Here is a 25,282-nt window from a genome sequence, read left to right on the forward strand (position 1 = left end):
AATGGGTAGGACCGCAGCCTTGGTAAGGGAAGTCCCAAGGTGTACCAGTCAGCCTGTCAGCCATCCTGCCCCTGTTGCAGAATCCACCTGCTGGAGAAAGACTCCCAGGCCCTGCCGGACGCCACCTCATAGCAGCTCAGTATCTGAACTCCCCAGAAGTGCATCAGGAACACAGCTGAAGCCTGCCTGGCACTCCACAGGCCGGAAGTGGCCTTCAAGGCAAGGCAAGGAGGCCACGCGGTTGCGTCTAACTTGTTCTGTGAATGAAAATTTCACGTGCTCTATGGTATGGAGGACACCTCTTCCACACTTCCCTCATTTGTGTAAATAAATGTAGGTGCTAAAAGCTGGAGTAGCACGTACATTCTGCAGAGGTGTTCCTCTCTCAAGTTGATCCTGCGTGTCCCTCAAGGGCTTGCTTCCATGTGGGACGCTGCTGCCCCCTGGTGGTGAAGCCTCCTCTTGCATCTGAGTTCTTCCATTACTGTTCCTCCTCTTTTCCTCTTAGACTGCCTTCATAGCTGCCCCCACCCGCCTGACTACAGAGGAAGCAAGCACCCACAAGCACCTGAAGCAGATGCAGAAATCACATATCTTTTTATTTCCAAGTGTGTATAATGTGTGTGATGTGAGTGTGCCTGTTCATGTAAGAACATTCATAGCACACAGGTGGAAGTCAGGTGTCCGCCCTTGACCCCACCCCAAAACAGGGTCTTTCGTCCATTTTTGTATCCACTGGTCCACCTATTCCATGGGCTCCCAGAAACTCTGGGCTGGCCTTACAGGAGTATGTGCACTACCATTTCTGGCTTTACATGGGCTCTGGGGACCTGAAGTCAAGTGCATTGAGCAATACTCCCAGACCCTGTCTGGTTTTTTATTTAGTAAATATTGTGTCCTGTGGCTTCCTGGGAATTTTATTTTTTCTGGGGTGACTTTAATAAATATCGCATACCACAGAGGAAGGTTTTGACTTGCCTTTCCAAAGTCCCTACTTTTAGCAACTGAAACAGGTGAAAAAGAAAGAAGTAAGACTATCAGCCTACAGGGAGAGCCCACTCGTCCTCCTCAGACTAATGCTCGAGGGAACAGCAGTCCCTGGCTACCATCCACGGCCTCAACGTCTGCTTCCCGGGACGGACATGGGACCTGGCCACACACTCTATTGCTCCTGCTGGACCCTAAAGGCTGCAGCGGGAAAGGAGGAAATACAAGAATGGCTTTGCATCCCACCAAAGTGCAGCTCCCACTGGGCAAAGCTCCCCATGCATGTGACGTGGCTGGGGGAGGAACTGGTTCCTCTCAGTGGCTGTAGTCTGCAACCCCAAGAATTACTACCCATCCTGGGGGGTGGGAGCTCTGGGGCCGAGGGTTAGTTCAGAAGTCACTGGCTGGAGAACTGAGAAGGAGCTAAGTTCACAATGTCAAGAGCACGACAAGAGGCAAGCTGTGGGGGCCGCCAGTCCTGTGCCGGCCCTGCCTCCACCCATTCCTCTGACAAACTCTGGACAGTGGTTTGCAGCCTCCCCCAAGCACAAGAGCCACCCTCAGGGCACCTGGCAAGCCACGATGTCCAGCCACAACACAAAGGTCTGGTCAGCCATAGGCCTGGAGCTTGGGGCGGGGCCTCCCTGACGGTGCTGCAGGCCAGGGGCCATATTTTGAGGTCAGTTGCCATCACTGACCTACCTGCCCAATCTCAAATGCAGACCTAAAATCACTTCGTACCCAAAGAGTGATCCTTGGGAACCACAGTGTGAGAAACTACAAATCTACCTGAGCCAGGAGGCCAGTGACACAGCAAGATGTCTGCAGGGTAAGGGCTGTCCTTCCATAGGCAATTCTAGAATGGCGCTATTGCTATAATGCAAACACAGGCTTTTGAATAAACGAGTGACCGAAATTCTTAAGATGAAACAAGCGGTTTTTAAGAGCCTTCCTTTTCTTCACAAGGCGTCTTCCACATTGTCCCAGAAACAACACCACCTCTGGCCTCATGCTCTAAACCGGGCCTCCAGACACATGAATGCATGTCTGTATTCTATGTGCGTGCATACATATTTATGCTATATGTGAGTGCATGTATGTGTGTGTTGTATATGTGCATGCATACTGTGAGCTATGTGTAAGTGCAGGTAATGTGCTATGTGTGTGAGTGTGTGAGTGCATGCTGTATGTGTGCATACAAAGGTATGCTATACATATATCCAGGCATGTATGTTGCTTATATGTGTATACACATGCATGTTACATGTGAGTATAGGCATGTATTACACGTATAGACACATGCATCCATATATTGTGTGTTCGTTTGTGTGCACATGGATTGATGTGTGTTGTACATATGCTACATATATGTGTTGTGTATACATGTATGTTTATGTGTGCCTGTACTTTTCATCTCTTAAAAATGTCTGTGCTTTTGTGGAGGCAATGTCCCTTGGGAACCACTGTTTTTGGTATTAACATGTGAGCTAAATTCTCTTGAGTATGTCTCAGTGGACTAGTTGTCGGGGAGAGGGGGGGAGAAGCCTAAGGAGAAGGGTGACTCACCCTAACATCAGACAAGAATGTGTGTGGGAGGCTCCAGGGCCCCTGCACAGGCAGAGAGAGACGCACCATCGCCTGTGAACACCCTTCAGCTCAGTGTGTTTTCTCACCTTGGCATCCAGAACAGTCTGAAGCCACGTCACGGCTACTTCTTGGGCCGTCTGTGAATAAGAAGGAAGCAGGGCCTTCTGCCAAACAACAAGCAAGACATCTCTCTCGCTCTGCTTTTTCAAGTGAAATTTCAGAATCCAGCTTCCTGTTCCCTGGCCTTCCCTGTGGTGGACATCAGCTCCCAGAACTCCCTGTAGCCGGTGATGAGCCAGGAAGCCACCATCCCCTGAGAACCAGGGCCCCTCTGACCCACCCAGGAGAGACATCCCACACTTAGACTATTCTCCACGTATTCTTAAAAGCTCAAGCAACAGTGTGTGCTCACATCTTCAGCATACCGAAGCGGGGGAGACACACACGTCAGTGAGCACAGCAAACTTAGGCTACAGTAGGGCTTTTTCCTGACTCACTCTCAGCACTGACAGTTATAAAATCAAATACTGATCGTCTCTGAAAGTGCTGAAGGTGCCCACATCCTGTCAAATGCTCAGCCATGGCTTCACCCTTTATGTATATTAAATGACCCATCTCATTATTATGCAAATTTGCTTTAGTCTTAAATAAATGGTCAAATTGTATGTATGCCAAATAATTGGTTTCAAATAAATGTCTGTTATGATTTGCTAGTAGTAAACACTTGAGTTGCATGCCTATTTTACACACGCAGGGTTTCAGTAAAGACTCCTCTGAAAAGATGGGCTACAGGGTCTTTGGGTCCATTTTAGAACTTGTTGGAAATTCTGTCCCAATCCCAGTCAAAACTTGTTTAATGATTTTTTTTTAGGAAATTCTAATCATCAAATCAAAAAGCAACTTCTCAGATCAAACGTTTGGGCCCGTGAGGTGGCTCAGTGAGAAGGGACACGCTTTGCACGCAAGCGTCACAGCCTAAGTGCAATGCCCAGAGCCTACATGGTGACAGGAGATAGCCGATTTCCTGCAGTTCCCACACACATGCTGGACCATGTGTGCTTGCGCGCGTACACACACACACTCACACGTGCACACGTACACAAATATAAATAAAAATTTAAAGTAAAATATTCTAATGCCATTCAATCCAAAGATACTAACTCAGAGCCCACAGTGGAGAAATGAGGCAGGAAGATATTAAAGTCTTTGTTTTCCATAATTAAACCATTCTGTTTCTTAAAAACCTGCAACTCATAATTGAGAGCCTGGAGTCTGCGTGAGGTGTTCTGGGCTGCATGGCGCGGAAGGACGTCACATTCTACAACGGCCCTACACACACTTCCGCCATTTTCTACTCTACGATGATGATAATGCAAGACAGGCAACCTTGTCCAAAACACAAATCCATTCTGGTTGTACACTCAGAAACCTTTACCGTTCCCAAACGTCTGTGAGCCCCGCATTCAGTATGCGGCCCCGTTTGAGGTCACAGCCCACAGTTGAGGAGGTGGAGACCCACTCCAGTTCAGCCCCCAGTGGACTCTACCTGTTTGAAGAACTCCGGGAAGTTGAGGACCGGCCCATTGTGGAAGACGGGATAATAGAAGACATAGGCCAGCAGCCAGGGGAAGGAGTGGGCGGCAAGTCGGGCAGGCGGAGGCTGGCGGCACAGCTCCAGGCTGAAGCTGGTGTAGAACAGGCAGCGGACAGTCAATGTGAACTGCAGCATGTAATATTCATTTTCTGTCTTGTACCACTTCCTCTGCAAAACGCAACAAGAGGGGACAGCCTGTGAGTGAGGGGCAGAGTGGCACCAGCGCCTGACACAGGAGCTGACTGGGGAGCACGGACTGGATGGCTTCCCCTAGGAGAGAAGCTGCAAAGAGAAAGTGTTGAGAACAAAGGATTGTCAAGCAAATCGCAGGGGCGTCCAAAGCTGCAGTGCAGCTGCGGTGTAAGCCAGGCAGCACAGCATGTGCCCTGCACATCTGGGACCCTAGGACCAATCCTTGGCACCAAAAGTAACGCTTTATACGCAAGATTCAAAACCAGGACAGGGTGCTTGTTTGATCCCTAAGGGACTTGGCAGGCTGCATACAGAACTAATCTAACAATTCAACCACTTGCACAATGTTCACCTCCACCAGACACACAACTAACAAATAATTGTGTCTGTCAGGAGGCTGTTCTGCGGCACACATCAAAGCTCGGTCTCTGACCTTAAGACAAAAACAAAAAACAAAAATTTAAAAAAAAAACCACTGCTCTCACTTTCTATACAAAGTGTTTCTGTGATTAGCTGAATGAGTAGATAATTAATAGGCCTGTCCTATCAACTGAGAACAAAAGCACTTGTCTGACTGCCGTGGGGCCACTGTGGACATTGTGTTTCAGACAGAAAGTGAAAGAAAAGAGCTGGCCCTGCCCCTCACCTGGGCAGCAGGGCAGAGCTGGCCCTGCCCCTCACCTGGGCAGCAGGGCAGAGCTGGCCCTGGTGGCAGAGGTTGCTGGTGAGCCAGCTCCGAGGCATGAGAACAGGAGAGCTGGTGGACTGACCAGCTCAGGTAACTCTCAGGCCCAGACCTATGGCTTTGAGTTGGCCCACCCCAGCATCTACCCCAGACATGAACTGCTGGAGTGTGTGAAGGGGCCGGTCCTACCGATCCAGAACTTCAGGTTCTCCATGACACAGGGCAACAACAGGGTGTCCGAGAGGAGTCCCAGGGAGGACCCGGTATCTATACTGTAGCACAAACCAGAGGCCTCATACTAGACCGAGTCATTGCAATGAACATTTGCAAACAAAGAAGTGGGGACAAAGGGCATACTGTGGGGCACCCTGCCACCCATTACAGCTTCCACAGTGAGATTTTTTTCTCTTTGTTGGGGAGAGATTGCAAGGGTCAGGGGTGGGTATGGTGGGGGGGGGAGATGAGTGGGATTGGGGTGCATTGGGGTGCATGGTGTGCAATTCACAAAGAACCATCAAAAAGCTAAAGAAAGAAAAGGAAGGGATGGATTCCTAAAAAGCATAGAGCACTCAACAGGCATACTTAAGCACGTGGAGAGGGGATGATTCTGTTTTGAGCCCTCTGGCCCCCATGACATTTGTCATCTTCCATTAACATCCAAACTGAGAGAAAAGGTGGCCCTGGACAACCCTCACAGAACTCAAGACAGAAACAAGGCAGCCCAACACAACTGAGTTCTGCAATAACCCTGGATGGCCACTAGGCGGAGCCCCATGGAGGGGCTACTGCTGCTTTGTGCATTGTAGAGGAGACAGAAGGCCCAGAAGCTAAGGGGCTGCCCTTCTCTGTGGTAAGAGGTGGGAGCAGGACACTCACCTTAACTTCCTCCACACTTTGCAGCCTCAAGGTGGAGAGGAGGAGGAGAGAACACAGCCAGGACAGGAGCACCGACCGGAACTGGGCCACGCAGAAGGCAATGGTTGTGTGCAGAAAGACCATGGCCACGCCGGGAGCCCCCAGCACACACCAGCATGCCCACATTCCATAGGCCATGGCAATCCAGGGTCTGTGCTGTAGAAGGGTGGTCCAGAGAGAAGGGCGAGCAGTGAGTTCCCAAGCATGGCTAAGAAGGGGCAAAGGCAAGCCTGTGTGACCAGCAACCAACTCCCGTTCTCACCGCCCTGCCAGAGCCTCAGGGACCAAGTGATGGCTTCCTGTCTTCAGCCAGAGCCTCCTGGGGGTACTAGATCCCACAACAGAGGGACACCCAGTGGACAGAAGAGGAGGGAAGCCAGCTGCTGGGAGAACCACGCTCCCACACTCTGCTGCCAGCACCCTTCAGGAGCCGCACTGAGAGTGAGTGACATGTACACTTCTAGGGAGCCTTAGGGGGGAAAAAAACAGCTGCCCACACCAAAGCTCTCTGGTGTCTTAGACTTAAAATCGGTATCTAATTTCATCTTTCTGAAACATCCGACCGATGTGCATTCAGGTGAAGATGACTATGAACGAAGCCCAAGACAAAAAAAAAAAAAAGAAAAATTAGAAACTTACTGGAGGATTATGAGGGCTTCCTTTTACAATTTCTCTTTACAACTCAATTCTGCAATCCTTGGGTGTGATTTTTTTTAGATGACAGTGTGGCCAGGTGAAGCCAAAAGGTCGGACACCCTTAACATATTATTTACGGTAGAAGTTATGTCACAGAAAAAAAAAATAATGTGTCTTCCCAACTTTTTGTGATGTCAGGATCTTTAACTGATTGACATGTTAGTCCCAATTGAAGATAACTTGGTTACTATTCTGCCTAATTGGCAAGCATCTTAGTTTTCCCACTGATTAAACAAGTGAATTATCACGTTTTTGCTGTTCTGGTGTCACTTCCTTGTGTCTAGCTGCTAAATTCTTATCTTTAAAACTGCTACAGGGCTGGGGAGATGGGTCAGTGGTAAAGCACTTGCCTTGCAAGAGTGAGGGCCTGGGTTCAGATCCCAGTGGCGGCACACAGCTGTAACCCCGGCACTATGGAGCCATGAGAGGCAGAGGCAGGGGCATCCCTACGAACCCGAAGGCCAGCGAGCCTGAAGCACACAGCAGTGAACTTGCCCCAAACAAGGTGGACCCTGAGGTGTAGCCTCTGACTTCTACACATCCCTGGTGGCACAATGGTGCCTGCACCCAGGCACGCAGACACACGTGCATCACACATACACAAACACATACAAAGATAAATAATTTTTGTTTTAGTTTTTCAAGACAGGGTTTCCTGGCTGTCCTGAACTCAGTGTGTAGACCAGGCTGGCCTTGAACTCACAGAGATCCACCTACCTCAGCCTCCCGAGTGCTGGGATGACAGGCATGGGTACCACGCCCGGCTGATAAATAACTGCAATAAAGAGCAAGCAAGGTGGCTCCCTGAGTGAAACTGCTTGTCACCAGCTACACAAGTCCGGTGATGTGAATTCAATCCCCTTGTGAAGGTGGAAGGAGAGAACCAAACTCTACAGAGCTATGCTCTGACCACACATGCCCCCCCACACAGACACGGCGCGCACGTGCACACACACACATGCCCCACACACACACACACACACATGCGCACACACATGCCCCCCCACACACATGCCCACACACAGACACACGGCGCGCACATGCACACACACACACGCCCCCACACACACACACACATGCCCCACACACGTGCCCCCACGCATGCCCCCATGCACACACACACATATGCACACGCCACAAACATACACAATAGGCATCTCTGCAGGAGGGCGCTTGCGCGGCACCACACCTTCCGTGTGATCTTTAGGTCCACCAAAAAGAAAGAGAAATAGCAATAATGTTTTAAGTGTTTTGCCCGCATGTATGTATGTGTACCGTGTACCATGTGTGTGGTGCCCAAAGGAGATGGTGGAGTCCTTACAGGTAGTTGTGAGCTGCCATGGGGTACTGGGAAGTGAACCCGGGTCCTCTTCACTGCTTAGCCATCTCTCCAACTCCCAGGTTTTAATGTTAAAGGGTAGTGTGTCGGCAAAGTTTGACTGTCTAAAGCTTTGGCAGTCACCTCCACGGTCTTCAGCAAGTCCCAGCAGCTCTCCGTGGCTCCAGTTCTTTGTATAATGATGTAATTATTTCACAAGGTCACCGTGAGTGCAGTGGAATTGTACGTGAGCCTCACCTAGTGCACACATGCAAAGCTCGGGCTCCTTGGACACTACTCAGGCCGAGCTGTGTCTTTGACTCAGTTGATAGAGTGCTTCACCAGCATTCATGAGGCCTGTGCTTAAGTCCCAACACTTCACAAAATGTATCTAGTGGCACACACCTGTAATCTAGTTCTCACAGGGAGAGGCAAAGGGGTAAGGAGTCCAAGGTTGTCCTCAGTTACATAGTGAGACACTCACTGTCTCAAAAAAAAATTTAGTTATTTCTAAGAAAACAGGATGTTACGAGTGTGAGTTTTCAACAGTAGGTTTTTTAGAAACTCTTCAAAACTAAGAGCCGCATGGCTGAACTTAGATGTTCTGGTAAAATGGTGAGCTGGGCCTCGCAGCCCAGGTCCCCCGACTCAGGAGGCAGGAGGATCACAAGTTTAAGGCCTGTCTGTGCAGCTTAGTGAGACCCTGTCTAAAAACAGAGCGCAGCTTAGTGGCACAGGGACTGCCTAACACGCATGGGGCTGAGGTTCAAGTCCCCAGTATGGCCAGAGAGACAGACAGAAAGAGACACAGAGGGCAGGCCTGGAGTGCAGTAGCCTGTCTATCCTGTCCTGCGTGACAGCACTTCTAAGCAGCTGTGCATGCGCACCTCTTCTGCAGACCTATATCCCCACTCAAGAGAACATCTGAAATGTGAGGCTAAGTCAGCCACTTTTCTGCTCCAAGAAAACCAGAGAGACGTGAAGTTAATTTTTATGGTTTTTCCACCCTGCTAACCACAGAAGACAGCCACATAAATTTGCTTCAAACTTTCCCCAACTCTCTCACCTCTGGGTAGGGTCCAGTTTTCAGAAACAAGGTCGCCAAAGACGGTTTTAGCACATGGTTTTCACAAGGAGGTAAAGATCCTTTTCAATACAACCTACAGTGTGTGCTGTGGGGACCATGCACGCATGCCTACACACGTGTGCATCACACTCACACTTTCAGTAAGTGCTAGTCGATCTGCTTGGGGAAAACCTGTTTGCTGAGCTTCATTTCAAACTCCCCACAGAGGGGCTGGACCCCTGACAGCACTGTGTAAACCACCCATGCTCCAGCGAGCCTACGATGGATTTAACAGCACACCCCACACACCCTGCACATGCAGACAACACTGGTGCTGTACCTGAAACGCCAAGGGAAACACTCTCCCGCTGACCTCGGACTCCCCAGCCTGCACACACTGCCATCACCCTCCCCACCACACACGTCCTGAGGATGGAAAGTGGAACAGCCGACTAACACACCACTTTACCTGGTGTTTGAACTAGTGTGTAAACCAGAATGCCACTAAAATGCTCATTTTCACATTTAAAATGTTAAAATGCCGTTGGAATCCTCTCCCAGCCCAAACATCATTAAAGCCCAGATACAACACGGGCATCCCTGTGCTGACACCACACCAGGGCAGGGCAGGCCCCACTGCCGCCACCACAGTCCCTCCTACACACAGGATGAGCTCCGGAATTGGTGGTGCATGAGGCCTTTGCGTGACCCAGGACTGAATGGTTTTAACTTTTCAAAAATAAATAAATAACATGCATCATGTTTTACCCCAAAACAATGCCTCTAACTCACCACTAAATGAGCCAGGAAGTTTGTTCCTAAGTGCTCTGGAACACACACACACACACACACACACACATCCCTCTCAGGTCTCTTTAAAGGGTGAATTTATTTTTATTTTGTGTGAATCAGTGCTGTCTGTGAGCCATGAACATGCCTGGTGCCTGAAGACACTGTTGGATCCCCTGGAAATGGAGTCGCAGATGGTTGTGGGTGCTGAAAATGGAACCCAGGTTGTCAACAAGAGCAGTAAGCACTCTTAACACTGAGCTGTCTCTCCAGCACCCACACTCAGGCAGTTAAAGACCACTGCCTCAGGTAGGCTTTCTCTTGCTGTGATGAAACGCCATGACCAAAACAATTTGGAGGAAAAAAAACACCCCAAAACCGTTTATTTGGATTGTCCCACCATATCCCTGTTCATCATTGAAGGGAATCAGAGAAAAGCCTTGAACTCATGGGCACAGTAGACAACTTCCTGAACAGAACACCAACAGCTCAGAATCTAAGATCAACAATTAATAAATGGGACCTCATGAAACCGAAAAGCTTCTTTCTGTAAGGCAAAGGACATTGCCAAAAGAACAAACCAACAGCCAACAGACTGGGAAAAGATCTTCACCAACCCTATATCCGACAAAGGGCTAATATCCAAAATACATAAACAACTCTAGAAATTAAACACCACCAAACCAAATTATCCAACTGAAAAATGGAGACAAGCTAAAAAGAGAATTCCCAACAGAGGAATATCTAAAGGCCAAGAAACACTTAAAGAAATGTTCAGTGTCCTTAGTTATTAGGGAAATACAAATCAAAACGATTCTGAGATTCCATCTTACACCTTCCGAATGGCTAAGATGAAAAACTCAAGTGACAGCATGTGCTGGCGAGGATGTGGAGAAAGGGGAACACTCCTCCACTGCTGGTGGGAGTGCAAACTTGTACAACCACTTTGGAAAGCAATCTGGAGCTTTCTCAGAAAACCAGGAATAGTGTTATCTCAGGACCCAGCCATACCACTCCAGAGCAGGAACTCAAACAGGATCCTGGATCAGGAGCTGAGGCAGAGGCCGTGGAGGGTGCTGCTCACTGGCTTGCTCCTCAGGGCTTGTTCAGCCTGCTTCGTTACAGAAGCAGGGACCACCAGCCCAGGGATGGCCCCGCCCACACCAGGCTGGGTCCTCCCTCATCAAACACTAATTGAGGAAATGCCCTACAGGCTTGCCTGCGGCTGGTTCTTTGGGTTTTTTGTTGTTGTTGTTGTTGTTTTGTTTTGTTTTGTTTTTCGAGAGAGGGCTTCTCTCTGTTATCTTGGCCGTCCAGGACTCGCTTTGTAGACCAGGCTGGCGTGGAACTCACAGCCAGTCACCTGCCTCTGCCTTGAGTGCTGGAATTAAAGGCATGGGCCACCACGCCCAGCTTTTCTTAATTGAGGTCCTTCCACGCAGATGACTCGAGCCTGTGTCAAGTTGACATAAAACTATACAGCACACACATCTAGAAGTCAAAATGGCGCAGTTCATTTAAGAGAGAAACTATGACTGGGAATTACTATTCTCTAGGAAAGAAGGCATAAAAACCCAAACCCCTCCTAGGCTTCCATTACCCCACAACCAGGTTTCATCGACCACAAACATATGCGCGCGCGCACACACACACATCCATACCTGGGCCTCTGCAGCCCACCTACTTACCAACTCAGCAAAGTGAGAAAATCAACCTCAATAGTGAGCTATGAAGTTTCTAATTTCGAACTTTACATTTAAAGCAAATACAATTGTAAAAGTAATTTTATTCTCCTGTCTCAATTGTTGTCTGGCAGGCTAACTGCTTCCTTCTGCTAACCTAGGTCTAGTTCTGGAAGCTTCTAGCCTCTATACAATCAAACCTAGGCCTAGAATGTTCTCAGCCTCTGAGACTTACTGCTTAATGAGCTCACCCTTACTTATTCTTGCTGAGCTCTGGGCTGGCTGGTTCAACTCAGCTGTTCTGGCTCAAACTCCTCTCCCAGCTGACTTATTTAATCTGGCTTCTCTCTTGGCCCAGAATTGCTCTGCTTGGCCTCAAACTAACTCAACAACCTACTCTAATCTGGCTTCTCATTTTCTGGATCATTCCATCTTCGCCTGAGTTCTCTCTCTGCAACTCATCTCTCTATTACTGTCCTGGTAAAACTGCCTCTTAAGTAGCTTCCCTTTTCTCTCTCTTCTAGTGAGAGCTGAGCATATCTGTTAAATCTGATTCCTTACCTTTTCTGCCACTCAATTAGACATCACTTTCAAACATGGGTGCTTCCTTCTACAAACTAACTTTACCTTTCCTTGGAGTTAAAGTCATGCACCACCACGCCTGGATCTAAGCTTTTCTTTACCTGATACTTGATCTATACCAGGCTGGCCTTGAACCCAGATCTGTTTGTCTCTGTGTCCTGGGTTAAAGGCATGTTTGTATTACAGCCAGGTCACACAGACCTAGAAGATCTTTAAATGGGATCTCTTGCCAGAACAACCGTGTTCCAAATTAACATTCCCCTACATACAATTTTGTAGGTTTTTCCTTTTGTGTGTATATATATGTGTGTATACATTTGTGCATATACACGCATATGTGTGCATTGTGTTTGGAAACCAGAAGCTAATTTTGGATGTGTCATTCCTTAGGTGCCATCTTCCTTGGTGTTTTTATTATTTTATGTTATTTATTATTATTGGGGGGGGGGTCAGGTGTGTTCATGCCAGGACACTTCTGTAGAAGTCAGAGGTGACTTGTGAGAGTTGGTCCTCCCCTCCCACCATGTAGATGGCAGGGATTGAACTCATGTCTTCAGACTTGGAGGAAAGCATCTTTATCCGACGAGACATTTCACTGGCCCACACTTATTTTTGAGACAGGGCCTCTCACTGGCCTCCAGCTTGCCAAGTAGGCGAGGCTGACCAGCCCGTGAGTCCCAGGAATGCCCCTGTCTCCTTCATCCACCACAGTCATCATTTTGTCTTCTTTCTGTGGGTTCTGAGAGTCAAGCTCACGTGCCTCATGCATGCGTTCACTTACAGGCACACAATGTCCTTTTTGTCATTGAGGCTTTCACTGGGATAGTTGTAGGTTCATGTACTCTCAAGAAATAACACAGATGCCTTCTGAGGTGTGTTTCATTCAGTTTCCCCTGAAAGACCTTCAGAAAACACCACAGACTACTGTCACAGCCAGGACGCAGACACAACTGCAACCATCCAACATTACTGATTTCCCGCTTCCGTCCCTACGTCCTACCCAATTCTACCACACGTGAAGACCAGTGTCCACAAACACGCAGCACAGTCTTGGGATCCACACACATTCCTTCATGTCCCCTTCTCACCCCATCTCCCACCCAGTAATCTGCTCTCCATTCCCAAAATTCTGTCATTTCAAAGAAATCACACAGATGCATCGAGGCCACTGTGTCCGCCACCCTTTCTCAGTGGTTGCTGCAGTTGTCCATGGTGTGGAGAGCCATGGCCTGCATAGCCACATGCCAGTTGAAGGGCATCTCAGATGTCCGCAAGGCAGGGCTACTTCAGATAGAACTGGTAGCCTCATGTCTGCACAGGGTCTTGGCATTCCCAGGAAGGAACGCGTGCCTGAGCAGACACCAGCTGGTGGCATGCCAGGTACATAGCCCCATAAACTGCCTTCTGGTTTGCCATCGTTCATCACCAGCAGGGCTGCGTGAGTGAGCCCAACATTGCACAGCCCCACAAGCATCTGTGGCGCCCCACGTCTCAGCAGAACCTTTCTGGAAAGTACACAGCGCTGGCTCGCTGTGATACAATGTGAGCTTACAATGCTCTAGCGATGGCGAGAAAAGACTGAGCAATATGACACTTGGTTGGATGGTCTGAGAGAACTCTGTGGAGGCACACGATGACCCCACCTAGCTCTGTGGGTTCCAGGCTTTCAGCTTTTTTATAGAAGATAAGAATTAAAACAGAGAAAATTTCAAAAGTCCAAGACATTACCAAAAAAGCATGACTTTCTTTGCAGCAGGAGTAAAGCCAGAGCTGAGAACTCCATGGCCTCTCTGATGGGATGCAGCGCACACACAGCAAATGGAGGCCATCGGACACCATGCCACACCCCACCGCAACCTGGCACTGAATGGAATGTGGCCCGTTGTCCACCTGGTCGTCTTCCTGAGTAAGCTAAAATTCTTTCTTCTTCATATTACATAAATGCAAAACCAGAATCCAGCCTGATACTCAGCTCAAACAAATACTAAATGGCAGAATAAATGGTTGAGTGGGGGAAAGGAAAGGAAGAACAGATGTGTGCGTGGGTAGCTATTGGTGAGTGGGTCAATGGGTGGAGGGTAGAAGGATTGATAATGAGTGGGTGGGTGGATGGGTGGGAGTGGGTGAGTAGATATGTGGGTGCATGAGCAGAAATAGATGGGTCAATAAATAAATTGGGGTGGTTAGGTAGTGTGTGGGTGAGTAAAAATGGATGGAGAAGGGGTATGTGGATGGGCAGATGCATGGACCGGTGCACAGCGGTCCATGGGTGGGTAGAACGGATGGGTGAGCGGAGGGTGGGTATGGTAGATAGGGTGGTAGAGTGATGGGTGGCAGATGGGTGGAGATGGGGAGATGGCTGGATAGACAGCGTCGGGAGACAGATGAGTGAGCGGGTGGATGGTGGGTGTAGGTGAACAAATGGACAGGGTGGGTAGAGCGATGTATAGACAGGCGGGGGGTGGATGGAGGATGGATACAGTACTGTATAGATGAGTGGGTGGATAAGCTTCCCAAGTGTTCAGATTTAACCACACCGAAGACAAAATCAGCATCAGAATGTTGGGCTTTTGAGCCACTGATGAGAAAATCTCCCACCTTCCAAGTCTCAGGCGGAGCTGCCTTACACCTGAGAAAAGATGTCTTCCCTGCCAGTACAGACAAAGGTGTCACTTCACGGTTCATGACCTGCCACCTGCTTCCACTCACACTGCCTGCTCCGCCTAGGAGAGGGCGCCTCTAACAGAAAGTGCTGCTGCCACCCCTAGCACAATGAGTGTGACAGGAAGCCATCAGAGCTACCCCCAGGCTACGGTCAGTGGGTCAGCGTGCTGGCGACAAACCCTCTCACCCCCTTCTTTTGAACTCTGTGTTCTTCAAGCCTCCTTCACGAGGGTCAGAAGCCTTGAAAAACACCCTGGCCAAATATGGGGAGGCCTGGTGGCACTCAGGAAGGACAGCAGGCTACCAAGAAGAGACCTGATACCCTATGAGCATATACAGGGGGAGGAGGTCCCCCTCAGTCCCAGACATAGGGGAGAGGAATAGGGGGAAAGCGGGAGGGAGGGAAGGAGGAATGGGAGGATACAAGGGATGGGATAACATTTGAGATGTAATATAAATAAATTAATAAAATATTTTTAAAAAAAGAAATGGAAAGGCTGATCCTTAAACAAACAAACAAACAAACAAAACCACCCTGGCAGCAGCTCACACCACCTCTGTGTCTGCCTCAGCTCACCCTGTGCTGGGAGTACCAAGTGGGAATCGGGTGTGTCTCAGATGCCCTTGGTAGCTCAGGTCTGCATCGAAGAGTGGGAGTCCAAAGCTTGGGTCAGCACTCCCACGAGCGACAGTGCGGATGACATCCGCCAAGAAAGCCCTCAATGACGAGAAAGGTCTGCCTCTCACGTATTCTCACGTGTGTCCTGGTGTGTTATGTTTTTCCTCATCAATTGCAGTGGGTAATGAAACAAATAAATAGAAATATAGAGTACATAAGGAAAACACATATACATAGATGGCATCTCCCCAAGAAGGAAAAGCTGTGTACCCCGTCCAGACAGCTGTACCACAGCCAGACCTTCCTGGGAGGAAAGGTCAGTGGGCCTAACCCAGGGAACTTCATCTCATTACATGGGCACTAATGGAGGGGGTGAAGGAGGTTGCAGGAGAAACATCAGTGCACACGGTTCTATTCACATGTGGATCGGACAGTCCTCAGGGAGAGGCTGCTCACCCACTCCAGAGGACCAGGCTGCTCAGCTCTGTGCATATCCTGCGGTGAGGACCTGAGCCGTGAGACCAAGGCTAACCACGACATTCTCCAGCCAGACCACAGCAAGAAAAGCACCGAGCGCACACCCGGCCAGCCTTCTCAAAGCTCCACAGGGTCATTTCAGTTCTGAGGGCAGAGAACACGGTGTCTCGAGGGGAGGAAAGCCACAGAGGCATGAGAGAACAGAGGCAACTGTGGCCTGCCCCCACAAAGTCCAATCATAACAGACCCACAGCCAGAGCTCAGCCATTACTCAGCCTCCCTCAGGCTCCTCACAGAGCCGGGCAGAAACCCAGAGAAGGCCTGACCTAGAGGAAAAGCATTTAATCTCAGCCAAGTAGCTCAGGAGAAAGCTTTATTACTTTATAACTTTACATGACCGGAGGAAGGGGGAAGGGAGGGAGAGGAGGGAGTGAAGGAAGGGGAGAAGAGAGGGGGGAAGTAGCTCGGCAAGTAGCCTGGCCTTCACTGGGAGGTGGAGGCCTGCAAAGGAAAAGATCCATCCTGGAGGGAGGCAGAAGCATTGTTCAGGAGGCTGTGACCAGAAGCCAGCTGACCCTGCCCCCAGCTGCACTGCCCTGGCTTCTTGATGCCCCAAAGGAGAGCAAAGTAGACACAGCTGCAGCCCAAATCTTCCACCCTGAAAAAGCCCCAAAAACAACCCCGCCAGGAAGGCCAAGAAGAACACTTTGCCCAGGTGGTGAGAGGCTGGAACAAATGAGGGCAAGGTTTGCGGTCCAGACTCGCAGAAAGGCCAAGCCGACGCTCACAAAGAAGCACTGTGGCCCAGCTACACACAGATCCCCCTGCCAGCTGCCTCACAGTGCAGCCTGTGGACACACCCGGGTGAGACACAGGGTCTGACTCAGCTCTCACTCTGCTGCCTTCCAAGAAAAACCCAAAGCCCTCCCTCTCTCCAGCATGGGGTAAAAATGTTTTCTGCTCAGCCTGGGATGAGCCTGCCTGTCCAGCCAGGCCTGACAGCACCACACAGGCAGCTGGACAAGGGAGCCCTACTTCCCAGGCCAGAACTGCAAAGCCACCCCCTGGGAGGCCTCCGACTCTAGGACGGCCAGCACACCCGGGCCACCACTTGCCCTGTGTGCTTGCTGCAAACAGGGTGGTAGCCACCACCATAGTGCCAGGCGCAGCTCGGTGATCACTTTTGACTTCCCGGTCAGCTGGGCCACCCCCTCGCCCCGCAAGGAAAGCAGTCTAGCTCTCAGTCCTATGCCCAGAACAGCCTGTAAGTGCAGCAGCTTACAGCCACAGGCCCTGCGTCTGCCCCAGGACCATGGAGCCCACTCGGCCCCTCCTAGGGCTGCGTACCTTAGGCACAGGGGCCACTGAGCTGCCTCCCAGCCTGCATCACTCCTTTTTAAATACCACATAGGAAACTCCCAGGAGCAAATACCAGAGGCCACCAAGTCCTCCAATCACCTGCAAACAGCACCTGAGAAAGCACAGTTTTGCAGCCTGTCCCTACAGTCCCCAGAAGCTACTGACACCCCCACTGAAGATCTGGAAATACAGGCTCAGAGGCAAGAAGTAACTTGGTGGCACTTAGCTCTGAACCATTCCAAGTGCAAGCTCTGCACCTACCGTGGGTTCAACTGGCCTTGGCTAGAAGGATGTAAGGGTAAAGTGCATACCTTTTTCCTTGCTGTTGTTCCCTAAACAGCACAGTATCACAGCTATGCAGCGTCTATATAGTATTAGGAATTATAAGCAGGAAGTATGGAGGGTTGTGCGGGTTATACGCAAATGCTATGCCACTTTACATCGGGGACTTGGGGTCAAGAGAGCTCTCCCTGCAAGAAGGTGCCTGATGCCAAGCCTGACAGCCTGGCTTTGACTGCCGAGTCACACATCACGGAAAGAGAAGTGACTGCAGCAAGTTGTCCTCTCCTCTCCAGTTATACCATAGGACATGCACACCACACACATACAGAGAGACAGAGAAACAGACAGAGAGAGACATACAGACACACACGGAAAGAGGAGAGAGGAGGAAGAGAGAGAAGTGGAAGAGAGGGGGCAGGGAGAGAGAGGAGAGAGGAAAAAGAAAAAGTGGAGAGCAGGGAGAAAGACAAAGACAGAGGGGGGAGGGAGAGAGAGAGAAAGAGAGGGAGGGGGAGAGAGAGAGAGAGAGGAAGGGAGAGAGAGAAAGAGAGGGAGAGAGAGAGAGAGAGAGAGGAAGGGAAAGAGAGGGAGAGAGAGAGAAAGAGAGGGAGAGAGGGAGAGAGAGAGAGATTCGGGCATCTGTGAAGTCTGACATATTTTAGGGTTCCTGGAAACAAGCCCAGTGGACGCCCAAGGTCCACAGCAGCTGCCTCAGAAGAGAAGCCTGAAATAAAAGCTTCAAGTAAACTGATTCCCACAGTGGGGACCAACGTCCAACACAGGAACCCAGGGGTCCACAGTCGAGCTGCGCGCAGACCACAGCAGCTGCCTCAGTTTGCTCTGCGCACCAACGCGCCGCGCAGGCCCACACCTCTGAGTGCACAGAATCACCGCTGGTAGATTTCTCTGCGACTTTTCTTACTAGTTCACCATCATGAGCCACAAGTCCCCCGGTGTTGACAACAGCGGCTATACTCCGTTCTGTTTCATGAGGTGGTTCTCATGGTCTGTGTCACCATGATGGACACTGGGTTGATCTGGCTCTTCGGCTCCAGAGAGCAGGTCAGGACTCTGGCGTGCCTCTGGTTTTGACAGAGATATACCACACAGGACTCAGCCACACACGTGCCCTCCCTCCCAGATGATCCTGAGTAGCCAGTGCTCAGTTTCTTCAGGGAATTCTCATTTATTTTTTGCCAAACTGGAAAGTAGGAATTGATAGCTTGTGGCAGTCTTTAAGATGCATTTGCTTAATTATTAATGAAGGTAGACCACCCCCCACCAAGGTTAGTGATGGTAAAAGTCATTTACTTATGGGTAATGGAGCCTTATGTTAGAAGCAAAGTGTTAAACTTTGGGGCTGGCGACATGGCTTAGCACTGGCTGCTCTTGCAGAGGACACATGTTCAGCTCCTAGCACCCACATTACAGCTCATAGCTGTCTGTAACTGCAGCTACAGGGCATGTGATGCCCTCTTCTGTGTCCACTTATGCCAGATGCACATGGTACATGGTACACACACATACAGGCAGCCAAAACACATATACATAAAAATATTCTAATTTAATTCAGCTTGGGTTTTTTAATTAATTTATTTTACATGGATAAGTGTTTTGCCTGCATATTATGTCTGTGCACGCCACTTATACCTGGTGCCCAAAGAGGCCAGACAAGGGCCTCTGATCCCCTGAGAATGGAGTTGCAGACAGTTGTAAGCTGCCATGTGGGTGCTGGGAATTGAACCCAGGTCCTCTGGAAGAGCTGTGCTCTTAACTGCTGAACCAGCTCTCCAACCTTCCTCCAAAAAATTATTAATGATGAATTGCTAGAAATATTGAAAAGATAATCAGGAATTTGAGGAATGTGTAACTGAGGACTAATGGCAAACAGCACGGAACACTGAGGCAGGGGCACTCACTCCTCACTCACCACGCACGCACTCACTCACGCACGCCGCCCTCCCGCACGCCACTCACGCACGCACGCCCCCGCTCCGCACGCACGCCGCACCCCACTCACCGCACGCACTCACTCCTCACCACGCCGCACTCACGCACTCCTCCACGCACTCACTCCGCACTCACTCACCACGCACTCACGCACTCACCACCACTCACTCACCCTCACTCACTCCCTCACCACTCACTCACTCACGCACTCACTCCTCACTCATGCTCCCCCCTCACTCACTCACTCCTCACTCACTCACCACTCACTCACTCACTCACCACTCACTCACCCCTCACTCACTCCCTCACCACTCACTCACTCACTCACTCACTCCTCACTCACTGCTCACTCACTCCTCACTCACTCCTCACTCACTCACTCACTCCTCACTCACTCACTCACTCACTCACTCACTCCTCACTCACTCCTCACTCACTCACTCATCACTCCCCCCTCACCTCACCCCTCACTCACCCCTCACTCACCCCTCACTCACTCACTCCTCACTCACTCCTCACTCACCCCTCACTCACCCCTCACTCACTCACTCCTCACTCACTCCTCACTCACCCCTCACTCACCCCTCACTCACTCACTCCTCACTCACTCCTCACTCACTCACCACTCACTCACTCACCACTCACTCACTCACCACTCACTCCTCACCTCCTTGGGAACAAGAGCGGAGTTCCAGTGTATCACTTATCATCCAGTCTACTCAGAAGTTCGTGAAACTTTCTAACATATCCAAGTCTAAGACAATCTCACATCTTAGTTTTGCCACCTCAGAAGACAAGTGACCACTGAGGTACAAGAAGAAATCATTAAAAGAGAAAGAGACTGTCTTGATGAGCAATCTATTTTCATGTATAGCTACATGACTGAAAAGGCATCAGATCTCATTACAGATGGCTGTGAGACACCATGTGGTTGCTGGGAATTGAACTCAAGACCTTTGGACGAGCAGCCAGTGCTCTTAACCTCTGGGCCATCTAACAATAATATCTTCCACTCCCTCCCGAATGGAGTAAGGCCACACATATTCCTCCACGCAAGCAAGTCTTTTCTAGAGTGTTAAATCGGGCAGGTGCTTAGTGAGTGCCAGCTGGGGTTAGTTCACTCTCTCTGAAACCTTTGTATCCAGTGGTCTTAGAAAGTAACTGGGAGGAAGTCAAAGACAGGAGCGATGAGAAGGCATGAACCCCTAAAGTGTCACCTTGGCTAATACAGTCCCCAGGCTGCTCCACTGATGCCCCTGACTCCAAATTCAGAGCTCAAGCCTCTTCACCAAACCCAGTGGAGAAAGAGGCTTAAAAGCCAGAGACACGTGGACTGGTACCTTCTTTGTGAGCAACGTGGCCAACTGAGACACAGCCGCATGGCCAAGGAAGAGCCACACCAGCCTCCGCTTGCCCCATTCCAGCCAGAAGTTCCACTCAAAGTCAGTCGGGTCCTAGGAGAGGAAAGCAAGAGGTGGTATTAGCAGAGGGGCTGCAGTGTGCGTGTGACAACACGCCTGGAAAGAAGGCCACTGGGAGTGTAGACTCTGCCAGATGGCATTTACCCACCTGGAACTCCAACCTCCCCGCCCACCTCCAACCGTCTGCTCCCCACCCCCAACCCCCAACCCCCCCCCCAACCCCGGCAACTGTCTGCTCCCCGCCCCCCTCGGCCAGGTCCTCCCGCCATATTCTCTAAATGGACTTTTCCTTCTAACTCAGAGTCTTCATGGGCATGGATCCTGCAGGATGGAACCCCGTGTCATTGTCTTGTTTGGTAAAAGGTGAAAACAGAGGCTGAAGGACATCAACCCCTTCACATAGACAGTATGAGTGCGCTCGGGTGCAGTCCTAGGTACATTTCTGTTTCTGTGATAAAACACCATGGTCAAGGAAACTTACAAATAAGAGAGTTTCTTTGGGACTTACAGTTTCAGAGGGCTAGAGTTCATGACCATTGTGCACAGAGAGTGGCAGCAGGCAGCAGGCTTGGGCTGAGCAGTAGCTGAGAGCTCACATCTTCATTCACAAGCACATGGGGAGAGAGCTAACAGGGGATCAAGGGCTTTGGAAACTTCAAAGGCTCCCAAAGACACGCCTCCTTCAACAAGGCCACACCTCCTAACCCTTCCCAAACAATTACACCAACTGTAGACTATTGTTTTAATTGAAAATCCCAGATCGTTCTATTTTACCAATCTAGACTCAGGAGCCTGATGGTGTGGTGAAAAACCTGCTATCTGAGAGAGGAAGCACCCAGCTGATCTCCCTTCTCAGTTCATGTATGGAAAAGGCCCCAAAAGGCTCACTAGCTCAGCTGACAGCCCAAGAGGAAAAGGCCAAAAAACCCAAGGCCAACGGCTTGCTAGCTCAAAGCCCAAAAAAGCCAAAGACCAAGGAGCTGAGCAGCCAAAGGCCTAAAGGCTAAAAGCCCAAGAGCCCTTCTCCTTCTCCACACTGTCTTAAACACCCCTCAACTCCAAGTCCCTCCTACTCTTTAATCCCTGTCAGCTGGATTCTTGCTCTGCCTCTTGACCTAGGGTTAACTTTATTAAATCCTGTGTACAGGAAGCTCTTGGATTAAAGGTGTGTGTGAGGGCTGAACCACACCAAACAAAAGACAGGTTTTTACAGTTCACAATCTCAGGGACCACACTGAGACCAAAATGTCCTGCAGCAGAGGGCCAAGCATTCAAACATGCGAGCGTACAGAGGCCATGTGCATTCACACCACTGCTGGTGCCAAGACCACTAGTAAGAAAGATGTAAATTAGATACCTAGTGAAACGGCATAGGGTCAGCTGTACCAATTCTTACTTTATTTGCAGTCAACAGGGTAGCTGGACAAAGAAATCAACTACTTTCCTATCAACTTTCAACAACAGAATAATTACGGTGTGTGTCCGGCCCCTCCTGACGTAGCAGTTCCTGGTACCAGGTTCCATGTCTGTGAGGCATCCACAGGAGCAGGTGAGTGGACACAGGGACATTCACTCTGAGGATCCCCAACAGTGCCGCTGAGCACAGAGCGAACCTGCAGGTGACTGGCTGCCCACAACATGTAGCACGGACAGGGAGCACCTGAGCTCCACGTGATGGTCAAAGTGTGGGCAGGGGAGGGGCCTTCCCATGCCTGCTGAGGGTGGACATCCGCCCTGCCTTTGCAAGAGGATTTAGGACCCTGGACCCTGAGTGGAAGTGGAGGAAAAATATGTTTAAGTACACCTTGTGGTGGTTTGACTAGGAATTGCCCTCATAGACTCCTGTGTTTGGATGCTGGGCCCATAGGGAGTGGTGCTATGGGGAGATGTGTGGCCTTGTTGGAGGAAGTGTGTCACTGTGGGGTTAGGCTGTGAGGCCTCAGAAGCTCGAGCCGGTTCACTTCCTGCTGCCTGCCAATCTGGATGTAGAGCTCTCAGCTCCTTCTCCAGCACCATGTCTGCCTGCCTGCTGCCGTGCTTCTGGCCATGATGATAATGGACTAAACCTCTGAAGCTGTAATCCGGCCCCAATTAAATGCTTTTCTTTATAAGAGTTGCCCTGGTCGCGGTGTCTCCTCACAGCAGTAGAAATCCTAGGATAGAGGCTGGTGTGTTGCTGTGATCAGCCTGACCATGTGGTGGCTTCTTGGCAGAGTGCGGACTTTAGGACTTTGGATCAGGAAAGCAGTCGATGCTTTAACTGGGCCTCAATCGGCCATCCTAGTAACTGGAGGGCAGTGCTGCTGGGGCGATTTGAATTGTAGGGGCCTGGCTCGAGAGGTTCCAGAGGAAAAGAATTTTAATATGTGGCCTAGAGACTGTTCTTATAATTTTTTTTTTCTAAGAGTGTGGCTATTTTTTGCCCTTGTCCATGAAGTCTGGGGCTAAAGTGAAGAGTTTGGCATTAGTTGCACTGGCAGAGAAACCTCGGAACAACCTAGTGTAGCTGGTCTTTTACCACTTTGTGGAGGCTTCCACCCTTCTCCATCCTTGTCCCAACCCTTTCAATCCCTTAATACTACGAGAGAGAGAGAGAGAGAGAGAGAGAGAGAGAGAGAGAGAGAGAGAGAGAGAGAGGATAGAGTGGAAAGAGATCCCTGAATAAAGTCAGAGGCCAGAGCAAGGGCGGCGTTAACTTTACACTACTTCCTGCTCATGAAGGGTGTTGGGGTCCTTGGGACAAGTTTGATCGTCACATCAGGATATCCAATTTCTTATTTCTTCTTTGTGCGTGATTACTTAACCAACTTCGACCAACAGCAACCACCAACCCACCAAACAACCCATCACTGGGGCTCTAGCATTTATATACCCTCTGAAAAGTCCCCAGAACTCCAAAATTCACACAATCGAAGAAACTATCTGCAGCTAGCAAAACCACACCCCTGCCAGAGCAGGAGGCAGATCACAGTAAGCTGCTGAGAAACAGCCCCGTGCCCCCACAGCTGGGGTTAAAACAAAAACATATTCTTATGATATTTCTGTGTTTTTAAAAGAAACCAAAAATCAAGATTTCTCACTATAGCCTAGTACTGACTCTGTAAAAATACAAAATATACAGACTGAGAAGAAAAGAGGCACCAAAGAAGTGGAATGAAGCTAAGTCCTATGTTCAAGAACATCAACAAGTTAAAGAAAAACCTGATTTTTTTGTTTGTTTGGTTTTGGTTTTGGTTTTTCAAGACAGGGTTTCTCTGTGTAGCCTTGGCTGTCCTAGACTCACTTTGTAGACCAGCCTGGCCTTGAACTCATATCGTCCGCCTGCCTCTGCCTCCCAAGTGCTGGGATTAAAGGCATGTGCCACCACTGCCCCACAAAAAAGCCTGATTTTTAAATGGAATAATTTAGGGAGTGGTGACCTCAGCCAGCTAAGCTTCCAACTTGTGAAGAGGAATTTTAAAACAGTTTAGGTCAAGGCTTGGTCGTGGTGGTGCACGCCTTTAATCCCAGCACTCAGAAGGCAGAGGCAGGGTGCTAAATTCAAGGCCAGCCTAGTCTACAGGGGTGGCCAATCCTCATAATCACTTTCCTGGGCTTGGAATCACCCGGGAGACAGGCTGCTGCCTCTGCCTGTGAGGCTGTTCCCAGAACAACTTAACCAAGGAGGAAAGAACCACCCAGAGTGTGGATGCGGCCACTCCACTGGGTTGGTCCCCAGGCTGAATTCAAAAGGGAGGAAGTGGAGATGGCAAGCTAAGCACCTGAATTCACCTCTCAGCATCCAGACTGCAGATACAGTGTGGCCAACCACCTCACACTGTCATCACAGGACCTTCCCATGCCATGGTGAATCGAACTCTCAAACTGTGAGGCAAAACACACACACACACACACACACACACACACACACACACACCTTCCTTGTGGTGGTTTGAATAAAAATGGCCCCCATAGGCTCACAGGGAGTGTCACTATTAGGAGGTGTGGCCTTGTTGCAGGAAGTATGTCACTGGGGGTGGGCCTTGAGGTTTCATATGCTCAAGCCAGGCCCAGGGTCACTTTTTCCTCCTGCTGCCTGGTGATCCAGAGGCAGAACTCTCCATCACCATGTCTGCCCGCACGCAGCCAGGCTTCCTGCCATGACTGCACCCCTGAACTATAAGCAGACAATGGACTGCACCCCTGAACTGTCAGCAGACAATGGACTGCACCCCTGAAATGTGCAGCCAGGCCCGGTTAATGCTGTCCTTTACCAGACTTGCCACGATCATGGTGTCTCTTCACAGCAACAGAACCCTAACTAAGCATTCTGAGTGCTCTTGTGTGGTATTTAGTCAGAGCTACAAGGAAAGTGGCCAGCACACAAGCTAATAACTGAGTCCCACGCACTTCCTATGCTTTGTTAACTAGGATGCTT

The 25,282-nt window shown here is 49.9% G+C and overlaps 1 protein-coding gene across 1 annotated transcript in view; it reads right to left on the minus strand.

Moving 5' to 3' along the window:
* Hhat (hedgehog acyltransferase) overlaps window positions 1–25,282 on the minus strand; it is a 228,083-nt gene that overhangs the window by 188,415 nt on the left and 14,386 nt on the right. The window contains exons 3-5 of the mRNA XM_051148158.1: window positions 20,785–20,898; window positions 5,922–6,116; window positions 4,121–4,336 (exon numbers count right to left, since the gene is read on the minus strand). Coding sequence (XP_051004115.1) covers window positions 4,121–4,336; window positions 5,922–6,116; window positions 20,785–20,898 — 525 coding nt within the window. The remainder of the gene's footprint in view (window positions 1–4,120; window positions 4,337–5,921; window positions 6,117–20,784; window positions 20,899–25,282) is intronic.

This window comes from Acomys russatus, chromosome 6 (assembly GCF_903995435.1).
Source record: "Acomys russatus chromosome 6, mAcoRus1.1, whole genome shotgun sequence".
NCBI classification, from domain to species: domain Eukaryota; kingdom Metazoa; phylum Chordata; class Mammalia; order Rodentia; family Muridae; genus Acomys; species Acomys russatus.